Below are 12,683 nucleotides of genomic sequence, written 5' to 3' on the forward strand. Positions count from 1 at the left end.
ACAGCTCCTGGGCTCAGCTGTGCTCTTGGGCCCCTTGGCTCCCATTCTGCTTTCAACACAGCAGCAAAAACTGAGCCAAGGTTTTCTTCATCACTTATGGGCTCTTTCTGGTTTAGAGAGGATTGCCAAAATAACAGAGCTTATGAAAGGTGCCAACACTCTCTTCTCAAATGACCTTTGCAGTCCTTGACGCTTAAGAAGACAGCATGATTTAATCTTCAGGCAATCTACTACAACAGATCCCGGACAATGCCTGTGCTACTGTCTCTAGGCTGGCTCAGCATATCCAGTGAGGAATTTGTAGCACCCAGCCGCTGGCGTGTTCTCCTGGCGGAAGCTCATCCATTTGAAGAGAAGGGGAGGGAAAAAAATCCCAATCAAGACGTTTGCACATGCTGTTCTCTGCTTGCTCGCCTGGGTGTTTTGCTGAAGGACTGGGACATCTGCAGAGAAGGGGGAGCGGCGGCGGCTGGAGCGTGCCCTGTGCGGGGCTGAAGTTCCTCCAGCGCCGGGGGCTCTCCGTGCGCGCAGCCGGGCGGGCGAGAAGCGGGCGGGATCGCGCTACCCGGAGCGCACGCAGACAGACGTGATTAAAATTCGAGCCTAATGGCCTCTGGCATAAACAACATTCATCAGCCCGGGACTTGCAATGGATCTAAAGCCGCTCGCAGCAGCTCAGCAGAGGAATGCAATCGGGAAATGCACACTAAAATGTGCAAGAAAATTGCCCAGCTCACTAAGGTGAGTCTCGCTGTTGCAGTCTTTGCGGGGAGGTGAGGCTGCCCTGGCCGGGGGTGTCAGGGAATTGTCTCCTCTGATGTCCCTGTCTGGGCGGAGGGAAGGGAAACGGGCTGTTTAGGCTGTTGCCGAGAACATCGGTGTGCACAAACTTCCCTCCACACAGTTCCCCCGCGGGGGCTGCAGCCCATCCTTAGGGGTTGCCTTTGTGGCAGACGACGGACGCCTCGCACTGAACTGCTCTAATTACCGTGCGACCATAACGAGAAGAGCTCCAGCTCCGCCAAGACGCGGGGTTTGTCTGGGAGCTGTAGAGAAGGATTGTTAGTATCCGTTTTTCTTCCAGAATAACAAAGACTGAAAGTAATTTGCGTTTTATAGGTTCTCAAGTAATATTGTTGCAAAGGTGCAGCCAACGCGTGGTGCTACGGTACAATAGTATTCTGCCTCGCAGTTAATTGTTCCTGAAGTGCGTAAGAAGAGCTACGTTAAATGACATTTATAAAAGCAGTTGGAAAAGCGATTGGACTAAATTACATTATATATTGTACTTAAAACTTTTAGTCAACACTGAACAACTCGATATTTTCCACACCAGGGTAAGAAATAAGAGAAAATACGTAGGAAATAGCAGTTATCTATTAACTTATTCTTCTGCTGCATCTTTGTCAGTGGGAAAAACCTATTTGCTACCCTTGTCTACTAATACAGCTTTTACATGTTCTGTAACCTCGCTGCAATTGATGGAGACATATTGGCAATGAGTAAACACTGACAGAATTTTGACTGTATTTTCAGTCAAAGAGTAAGAAGTTATTTAGATGTTCAAGTTGGAATGACTTACTAGTTACAGTGCCATCATTCTCATCTCAGGATAACTGTATGTGATAATGTACATCATGTGCATCAATACATAAATAAGAGCTACCTCTAATCATATATACTTCCTATATTATATTTCCTATACTACATCAATACTTTACAAGTTATTTGACTGTATGTTTGTTTAATAGTATTTGTGCATAGTAAGATCCTTATTTTTTTGCCCACACATTTTATCATTTTATTGCACTCGTTTTTTCAGATGTCTTTTGCTAAACTTCTACTGTTAAAGTATGTGTGGGTTGATTGCTTTAGTCTGGATAGAATTTCCCCTCTAGATGCTTTTCAGTTATCTGAAATAACGATGACTTATACCTGAAACTCAAAGAAGTACTTCTGAAAAGCAAATAATTCTGTTTTGGAATGTGGCTTTTAAGAAGAAATTTTCTCTGCAATATGACTACACTTATAGAGAATTCATGGCACAACTGGAATTTAAATCACATGTTTTCCCTTCTGAATTCTGTGTAGACTAATGCATGCCAACAGCAAGCACTTAAGCAAAATCTGACACCAGATTAGCTGAAAAATGGCTGTATCGGAAATTTGTTAAAATAATTTTTGGCCTAGGAATTTTGAGAATATCCTTTTAAAGCACTGTTTTCTTGGTTACATTACAGTCAGAATGATTTTAATAAAATCCCTCCTAAATTTAAGCGGGCCATATTAATTTCCTTTTTGTTTTTAACCCAGTATGCAATAGTGCTGTATGTTGTTGCACAGCTGCAACTTCCTGTCTCAGTGATTTTAGATTTTCATTGATGAGGAGATAATGATCTCATTATTCATCCACTCAGAGTTGTGCTAGGTGAGATGAATACAAAATATGTAAACTAGATATAAGACATAGATCTTGTCTTCCATGCTCTTTGTTGCATAGTCACTAGGGGCCTCCTCCTACCCTCAAAGGCAAAGAAGTGCGTAAAGGTGTCAACAGAAACCAAACTGGACGAGGTGATTAAATCCTAGCATGTCTTAAGGTATTGGTTAGGGGAATACAGGGAATCCCAACAGGTAATTTGGACAGAGACTCTGAGAGCTGCTCCCATTGTACTGCCCTGCTATTTCTGTTCTCGAAGACCTAGAATATAGTGAGTTTTCATGTCTTTGGTAATGCATTTTTTCTGTTCTGCACATTTTTGGCTGTAGCCACAAGAAGTACAAATCTTTAGCAATGTTTGCTTTGGGCCACAGACTACTAGTTTTTTGTAGCACACTTCTCTTGAAATGGGTGTATTTGAATTGTATTTTATTGTAGCAGAATGCATGACTGTGTGGTAGTTATTAAGTAATACCAATAATGTCATCCAAACTTCTCCATTGGACACTGGACCCATGGCATGCTGTTTCATGCTTCCCAGTTTGTTGTATTTCTGTATCTGTTTAGAAATAGTGTGGAGTTTAAGATGCATGGTGACTTTTATAAGACACTAGAGGTGTCAGTCCCTGCTGCTTCAAGCTACAGATTTGTAACATCTGCTGGCTATTACTGGATTTTCAGGTGCTTATAAATCATAAGCATAGTCCTTTTTACTTGAAATAGGATGAAAAATTCAAATGAACTCTTGAAGAAGAACGTTGAGGAAAGTGGATCAACTTTCTCTAACGGAGGCAGCTTGGAAAGGATAGTTTTGGCAGTTCCTGACAGGAACTAGACACACTGCAGATATCCATCCTCTCCAGGCTTCTTTCCAAACCTCTGCCAGTGGGGCTCAAACCAAACCTGCTGTTCTGTACTGCAGTTCTGAAACCAAGCCTAATATGAATACCTAGGAAGATGGCAATACCTGGTGGTCAGAGAGCTACCTAAGCCACAAACGACTTATTTTTCCTTCTTAGAAACAAATTCCTGGATACCAATAAGAGGGTATCTTTTAATGAAAGAAAACAGTTATTCTCAAATATCTTTTCTCCCTCAGGATTCATCTGACTCTGTATTGCGAATCTGGGAGCCTTGTTGTAAGAAGCACATTTTAAATTGCAGTATTACTGGTCAAGTAGATTGCTACTAAAAAAAAGATCAAGTAGTCTGGCAAGAATTTTGTGTATATGTGTTGGATACTGTGAGTTGTAACAGAGGAAGAGAGTGCTGATGCAAAGAAAAGTTAATTGCTGGTAAAACGCACTTACAAAACCTTTCTTCCCTTTAGGGGAAAGAAATGTCAAAGGGAAGCAAGTGTGTTCCTCTTCTAGAAGCAGCAGCATAGGCAGATGTTCCTTAATGACTCTGCATTGAGCAGTTCAAAATGTTACACATTCTGACTGCCTATCACCAGCAGTCACTAGGAGGTTTCAGCCCCTCAGCTCAGTCAGCAAGGTGGAAAATATGACCATTATTTAATAAGCTTCAGTGGAAAATTAACCAGAAGAGCAAAACTCTTTCCTTAGTTGTTTAAGGGAGGGATGACCGACTTGTGCACAAAAATATATGCTCATATTTAGTTCTGTTAGCTTTACTCCTGTGGGTGGAAATTCACTGAAGAATTAGGGAGTGACCTGGCACTTGTGTGAGGGCATAGACTGTTTACACCACTTCAGTGTCTTATAGCAGGGCTATATATTCAATCTTTTAACCTTTCCTGTTTTATTTGCCATAAAGCTACCAGCCATTTCGTGGCTTTAGATGTGAAATTTGATCAAATTTTAATGGTTTATTCTAGAAGCACCTAACAGCTGGGTAACTCTAACAGAGCACTTCTGTGGTCTGCTCATTGAAAAATGTTGAGAACATTGAAAAATGTTGCCTTTTTCACCTAGTTTAAGTCATTGACCTTGTTTACTGTGGTGTGTTAACAATACTCAGTAACCAATGCTTACAGTGGTTCAGCTGTTGTGCAGTTAGTTATTATGCTACCAGAGCTCTCCTGTGTGCTTGAGGCTTTTTGATTTCTGCTCTCTAGAGATGTATTCAATATTCTACAAAAATGAAGCAAAGTAGAATAGAATAAAAGCTAGGATCATGCTTTTGGAGCAAGAGTATTTTTTCCTTTGGGGAAGGAATATAAAAAAATATTATTTCTATGTAGGAAAATAGAATATATTTATAAAACTGGTTAAATTATGTGCTAACAAGACCAACAAAATCAGCCGTCCATATCCCCCAGTACTTTCTGATGTATTTTGTTTTCATGATTTTTGTGTACAATTTTCTATCAAGGTTTTAATGCTAGCATTATTTTTTGCCTGTGAGCTCACAAGAATGTGCAGGCTAAGGTTTCTTAACTTGTCATTACTATGTTTTTATTAAATGCATGTGCAATGTCATAAAACTGTGTTGATCAGCTAGTCAAAAGCAGTATTAAAGCCATACTTTTATTAGGAAAAAGCCTAGTATCTTATTTGGATAGCTAGAATTTATCATTTAAATTATCATTTAAATTAATTCAAGGTATTCCATCTGTGTATGGAATTACTTCCTTACTATATAAATTTGGCACTAATTATATCAAGTTTGCAGAAAATCTGATGGTCTTAGTAACTGCCAGCTCAAGACTACTTTATAATGGAGAGCACATAATAAATTCTAGTCTCTTTATCAAGGAATCCTAGTTCATGTTTATATATAATGTTTTGCATATTATTAATATGCAAATTGTGGACAATAGGCAGTGAAATATCTAATGATCCATTAATTGCACAAAAGAAAATTGCAAGCTTATCGCTTTTTCATGTTCTTTTTTTTCCGATGGTAATATTTAAAAGTACCTTTTTCTGTGACACTATAATAGTACCTCTCTCCTAATATTTCTTTTAATTAGTATGCACATGCCAATGTTTTACAATTTTGAAAATTATGCCCAAATTAGAAGTTAGTGGCAAGTCAGTTGAAAAAATTCTCATAAAAATATTTTGAGCTAAGTATTTTAGGCTTTTGAGCATTCCAGCACTGAATGTTGTATATGAAATACATTTTTTTTCTGTAAAGTATCATGTTCTTCCCCTGCCCCCCCCCCCAGTAGTCACGTCCTCATTAGTTAAAAGATTTTCTATGTTTTATTAAAGCAGCTGTAACACTGAGGTAGAACTCCCTCTGCCACCTCTACAGTGACATCTATCATCCAAAGCTTGGATACAGCAGAACACACACCACTGTTACTGAGGAAAAATTGCCTTTATTTCATAAAGAAATTACAAACTGACTGTCTGCTTTGAAATAGGGATTTCTTCTTAAGTTAATGAACTGGGTGAAATTTTTCTGAAGGAAGATTAGATGTTTTTAATGTGTTTGTCATTCAGAACTTTGTCTGACTTGGTTTTTAGGCACTTAAAATAAACACAGTTGTAACTTAGAAAACGTTATTGCCAGAGAAGTCTTCTGTTTTAATTCTTGGGAAGCACCTGGATGTGACTTTGCACTGACTGGTTGTTACTATATAACCCTCTTAGAGGGTTATAGAAGAGCTACCTTTAAATATAAATATGAGCCTGCAGTTGATTAATTTACTTTTTTTCATTCATCAAGAGAGAACTACTAGAATTTGATTACAGGGCTGTTAGGAACTATAGCTAGTACTTTTACATGTTTTACAATGTTGAAATGGTTTTACAAGGTACTGATACGCCTTAGTATTTCATAAAAATAATGAATTTTCTGTAAACTACAGGAAGTTGCAATGCAACTTGGTGCACTGCTCCCATTTTTTCTGATGATAAATGGTGGTTAAACTTTCTTGGTTTTGTGATCATTGATGCACCCCAGAAGGTGTCGAGCATATGCTTGATAAGAATATATTCCTGAAATTGGAATGTGAGTAGTGGCAGTATTCAATCTAGATCCATTTTGCTGTTAGAAATGTTTGTATAAAAGTGTCCTGGGTACATACTAATAGTGTAGTATGTTATTATGTAGCCCTTTAGCTTCATAACACTATATTGACTTGGGGTCCAGTGGTGCTGCTTGGAAAATGAGGAGACAAAGTGAAAGAAAATATCTTTTAAAAAACACTGTGCTGAGTTCTGTCTGGGACAATACCCTGATTCTGATGGTGCCCAGAGAGTTACAGGAATATGACATGCATCTGGTGTTCTTATCTAAAGTTTCATTGCCTTCATTGATCTGTGAGATTTTCCAGAGATTGGCAGAGTATCTTAATATACTACCTTGCCCTAACTGGATTTTTATTCAATACATTTTACAATCACTTCTTGAATCACTGTGATATTTTAGTTGAATTTGCTTGCAGTAGCAAGAACTTAAATTTTGATGCCTGCAGTAGCAGAAACTGGTATTATAAATTCATAGATACCTGAGGGTTCTGATGGTTTCTTTTCTTAATTAACAAAGTATTTAGAATGTATAAAAAATATTTTAAATTTTAAAAAATCCTCTCTAAGAATGCAAACTATGGGAGAGTAAGAATTTGATCCAATCTGTATAATGCTTGAGTTGGATTAGGAAGAAACAAGACTCATTTTATCTATGCTTATCACAGATCTACATAAAGAGCAAAACTTGTAATAGATACTGTGTTTTGAAAATAAATTATAGCATTTGTCTCTGCAAAACCATGTATTTGTTTGGGGAAAATCTCTTCTACCTCAAGCTGTAATTAAATCAACAGTTCTACAGCTTATATTTGCAAGACTTCCAAATTCTACCATATTTTATGTAAATACATGGAAAGATGGGAATCAAGTGAGAGCTTACTTGACAAATCACTTCAGGTACTGTATTTATTATAAAATTAGACAGTGTTGCTTTATTGTAACCTGAAAATCAGAAGGTATTTTGGAAGCATAAAATTTCAGGTAAATATCTAGAATAATTAAAAAAAATACAGACCAAGCAAAACTTTTGAAAGCACTGAACATATGTCTGCAATTTAGACTCTAAAGTTTTAAAGTCTGGGATGTAATGAAGCATTTTACAAAATAGAGTGTTATTTTGGCAAATGAATTCCATCACCACTGTATTTAAATCTGGTTGATGAAATGCATTAGCTCATATTTTTATGGCATAATTGAGATTGAACTTCTATGAGTTTTAGATAGACTTTTATCCTAGAAGGGCTTGATATGTAACTAAAAGCAGAGTTAAATTATCAATGAATTTCATGCAAATAAGGTCTGTTTTCTTTTTCTTCTATTGACACAGAATTGGTGACTTCATTTGTCTACTAAAAGTTCACCTCATCTGCAGTGATAACAATGGACAGAGGACATAAATTTGTCAGACAGATCCTCTACTTCTTGAGCATTATACATCTGGCAGAGCTTCCTAAGATAAGGTTGGACCCATCCAAGACTGTAATAGCCTAAGATTTTTGGGGATATTTAACATCTTAAGGAGTTAAGCATCTCACCAAGATACAGATTGCAAAATGCCAAGAGAAAGAACTCTGAAATCAAACAAATTGGCCTTTCTGCTTGCCTATGTATGTGTGTGTGCTAATTGACATTGATTTTTCAGTGTCTAAGCACAATCTTTTCAAGTATTTTCATCTAGTTCTGTGGTTTTTAATAGACAGACTTTTTAGCTAATTTAGCTTTTGCTGAAAAATAATGTGATCCTCTGACAACATTTGAATACATTTTAACCTGATAAATATGCTCAAGATGGATTTGAATCACCTCAGGGATAACAAAGTAGTAGAGATGTATTTCGTGTAAATGTCATGCTGACTGATTTTATTTATTCTAGCTCTTAATTGCACACAGATTCTACCAAAAAAATTGTATTTTTTTTATTTCAGTTTTGAGAAATTTCAAAGTTATGTAGAAAAGGGTTTTGACATATAAGATACAACATGAGCCAGGAACTGTAAAAAAGATTTACAACATCATAATGTAGGGAGGCAGATATTACAAAGATCTGGGCTAGAGCTTGCATTGCTTCACATAGTAAGTAATGAACTGGAAGTAAAAAGAAACAACATATTAAAATTAATAAATTATAATTATTCAAAGGGAGTCATAAACATCTAAACAGAATTGAAAGAAATAAGGAATATAGATGGAAGACAAACTGCATTCAGTTAATAAACACCCAATATCTGTTTTGGTTTGTAAATTGTTGGTAAAACAGCATGAAATGGGTATATAGAAATGGGGTCAGTATGGAGTGAGATGTCAGTGCAAGATGGAGAGAAACCCTAGAGAACAGATAATTTATCAGTTTCAGCTTCTGAGAATGAAAACTTTTTCCCTCTGCATGGGACTCTTTCAGCTCTGTAGAAGAAGGGAGAAGCTGGAAGTGGGGTATGCAGAAATTATATAAAGAAATTATATTAATTAATTCATAATGAAGCAATTAATTCCACTTGTGTCACCTGATTTAGACACCTGTATTGGGAAGGGAAATATTTTCTTTTGGAGTAGCTGTCTTTCTCCTTTGACTAACCTGGATTAGATGTGTGGTGATGCAATGGATGATGTTGGGTGAGATAAATCCCATCTCATGTCCAGGAAACATCTTCCTGAGAATTAAATGTGTAGGGTTTCTCTAGACATTTCCTTGCAGTAATTTCTAGTGGCTTCCTCAGATCTCCTTATGTGGTATCTGTGTTTCAGAACAACCAGTTTCTCTCAGAATTTCCATGTCAGATCTGGGGAAGTGTTTAATGTTTCCTTAACTGTTTATGAAGGCCTATTTCTTGCCATTCTGGGGAGGCACTGCCTACAACTAGTCATAGCAGATGGATTTGTGATTGATGTAAAGAGAAGGGATTAAAGTTGAGTAGATTTTATTGAACAGTTGCAGAAGAAATTTCAGTAATAAACTCTCTGGTATTCTCCCAGCAGAGGAGTCTCTTTCTAGAATTAAGTTCTGTGATTCTAAAATATATTTGTGCTTTGCTGAAGTTGTTGGGATGTAGTATTGGTGATCAATATGTTCTTCATATACAGATAGACAAACAAATTCAGTAATTCTGGAGACAAATTTTTGAGGTTTATACAACACAGATTAGATTTGTGACACTTATGGCAGTCAATTTACTTCCTGAATTCCCAATTAACTTTTATGGTTCTACAGCATATTTTTTCTTTGCTGAAATTATTGTTTTTATTAGCACCTGCTCTGCTTCTGGAAATATTCTTGCAATATAGTTTTACCTTCCTAATTCTTAAATTGCCTTGTAATTATTCTTGTAGTTTATTAGAAACTGTAAAATACAAATAAGGGACAGCTGGATGTCTCTGTAGTAAAATTTAGGCCAGAGTTCATTTTATGTTAGATCACACTTGAGAGATTTGGTGCAATTCATAAACGCCTAAACTACCATTTTCTGTGTTCAGTATTACACTATACCAAGCAGAAAAATGAAAAGGTAAAAATATGGGACAAAATAATTGTATCTGTTATTTTCTTGTATTAAATTTAAACTAAAGGGAGCAGGAGGAGCAAAGGGAATGGCAGAAAAAGTAAAAAATATGCCAAACTATAGTAGAAACCTGTAGACATTTTATGCTTATGCTTTCTTGATATATATTATAGTATTTAACTGTATTTTTTTGGACTGACTGTAGTAGATGGTACGTGTGGGAAAAGGAATAATATATTCAAATTTTAAGAACTTAAGAAGAGCTCTGAAGAACTTAAGAACTCTTCTACTTTGAATCTCTAGATAAGGCAAGATTGAGGCACATTCAGGAGGGTGAGACATTGCACCATGAGCTTCTGCCGTAGAGACATCAGATCATCTAAACACAGGTGGATTTCATAGAGAGCCATTGGTTACCCCTGTGCTGTACCACCTCACCCTTCCAGGGTCTGAAGGGCTTTATTATTATAGATGAAAGGATATGGATTCACCCTGAAATAAAAGAGAACCTTCTGCAGCAAAATCCTTTTTTATTATGATATTAGGATTCATTCTGATGCAGGATACAAGCCATGCACCTCTTCTGAAACACTTCGGGATGTTTGTGACAATTTTTTAAAACTTCTCTCATACTACACAACAGTACATATGTATTTAGGTTATGAACAGCTGCTGCAAATATTTGGATGCATGAAATTATCCTTGTGCTCTTAGGAAACCACAGAGAATGCAAGGAGAGAGCTGAGACAGGTCCCAGGTCATACCTTGGAGCAGTGTCATTTATCACCTATGCACAAAATCAGCGTAGGTAGGTGTAAAATTGGATCAGCATTGTAGGTAATCATAGGCTAGGCCTGTACCTTAATTAAAATACATTATTCTTCAGTGTTAGAACATGAGAGACTGATTAGAGTATTAATTAATAAATTGTGGGAGGTGGATTTGTTTTCTAGAAAAGCTGTAGAGTTGGTGGCAAAGGAGGCTAAGGGATAGAGGAGCCATTTGTTTGAATAACTGAAATTATTTTCTATAATTTCTCTGTCCTTTGCTTTTAAAGGGACCATTTAAGGCTGGCATGTTTATCAGAACCTTACTCTGCTCAGCAAGTAGAAGAATTAAAGAAATTCATTAGTGAAAAGGAGATGATGCATAGAGTCACCTGGCATCAGTGAGCCTCTAGCAAACTTATTCCTTAGTAATAGAAGTTTGTCTCCTTCCCTGCTTTGTGTAGAGTGCTGCTGGAAGTGACCTATTTGTCACCTTCATCTAGGGCCTTTTCTCATTCTTTTGTATACTTTTTTTCTCTCTAGTGCTTGGGCCTGAAGGAAGAACATTTACGATCTTTTGCATTTTTTTGATTCATCCTAGCATTCTCACTCCTCACCTTCCATACCAAATTGTCTTACTTCTTATTCAGCTAGGAAAGCAACTTCATAGAACTATTTTTTTCATTATGATAGTCAGTTTTCTCTAAGAATAGTATTTAACATTGCTGTAGGTTTTGGTTTGAATGCTTTAACTCTGTCTTCACTGTTAAGGTGCAGTTGAATTTTTCTTCTTTTTTGTCTGATTGGTTTTGTTGTCATTGTGTTTGTTATTTTATATCACCATAAGGAAAATGAGAAAGGAAATGCTATTTAGATTTACAGCATTTGGGGGATAAAATAGGACAAATAAGATGTATTCACATCCACTGCACTGTTAAAATTCAAGTGTACATGTGTAATAATGTTTTTACCAACTTGCCATGCAACATTCAGATGCTATAAATACAGTACAATGTTTCCCAATCCATTTGGTTTTTGAGAACTTTAAGGAGGCAGAAGCCTCCTTAAAGGTATTATGGTAGCAATTCCAAGAGCAATGATATGCTCATTTCATTTGGAAGCTATTCTGTCTGTACTGTCAAATGATCAGTTTTAGAGGTGCTGTTTAAAAGCTGTTTATCAACATAGCTGTTAAGAGATTTATACCACATTAGTGTATACTCACAATGTACAGGTCTGAAATAATTTTTCAGTATTTTTTCTTTCAGCACATAAAGCACTGGATTCATCTCAGATAATTCCAGTCTTCAAAAGGAGATATCTGGAATAAGAATATAGGAGCTATATTCAGTAGGGAGTGAAAGGCACATGGAAAGGGATTAAATTTTGTAAAGTAGAGAGCAGCAGCCGTCTCAAAATTAAATCTTTTAAGCAGGTTAATATATGGAGGAGTCAGTTTCAGCACTCAAGCTTGAAGATTAAATTTAAAGGGCATGCAAATCAAAATGCTTTATTGTGGTTCTAGCCAGTATTGAACAGAAGTGTAGGATCAATAGATGGGGCAGGGAGGCCAGGTTCTTCCATTGTTTTGGATAACTCACCTAAGGTAGTGATGGTAGTCTAATGCTTAGTGGAATTTGGGAAACCTATATGATTAAGTCAGAATTTAGAGGAATCCTGAGCACAACATAGCATGAGACAGGCCATGGTGGTTTACTAAATAGATTTATCATTGAGTGAAAGTCTGAATCACAAATGTTGGATGTTCATCTCTGTTTTACTGCTGGAATGAAATACAGAAATGCAATCTTCAGCATGTGACCTAGTTAACTGAAGAGTTACCTAAAGTAATTACTGATCATTCAGTGTGGAAAATGTGGGCAAGAATAATCTTGGAGTTTTTGTGTCTGTCTTCTGAATAGACAAGTACTGTTCATAGAATAATTTTAGTTAGTGAGATGAAAAAGTTACCTCAGTATACTATAACTCTTTCCATTTCAAAGGAAAATGGTTAAAAATAACAGAGAGGAATTAA

The 12,683-nt window shown here is 36.6% G+C and overlaps 1 protein-coding gene across 4 annotated transcripts in view; it reads left to right on the plus strand.

Moving 5' to 3' along the window:
* Positions 1-249: 249 nt before the first annotated feature.
* The window catches only part of FAM184B (family with sequence similarity 184 member B), a 37,508-nt gene continuing 25,074 nt past the window's right edge, over positions 250-12,683 (plus strand). For 3 of the 4 annotated variants that reach the window (XM_056489646.1, XM_056489647.1, XM_056489648.1), the window contains exon 1: positions 256-741. In XM_056489646.1, coding sequence (XP_056345621.1) covers positions 607-741 — 135 coding nt within the window. In that variant the 5' untranslated portion in view covers positions 256-606. Of the gene's footprint in view, positions 742-12,683 lie in introns of all 4 variants that reach the window. The other variant, XM_056489645.1, reaches the window with a different exon arrangement.

Source organism: Oenanthe melanoleuca, chromosome 4 (genome assembly GCF_029582105.1).
Source record: "Oenanthe melanoleuca isolate GR-GAL-2019-014 chromosome 4, OMel1.0, whole genome shotgun sequence".
Classification (NCBI taxonomy): domain Eukaryota; kingdom Metazoa; phylum Chordata; class Aves; order Passeriformes; family Muscicapidae; genus Oenanthe; species Oenanthe melanoleuca.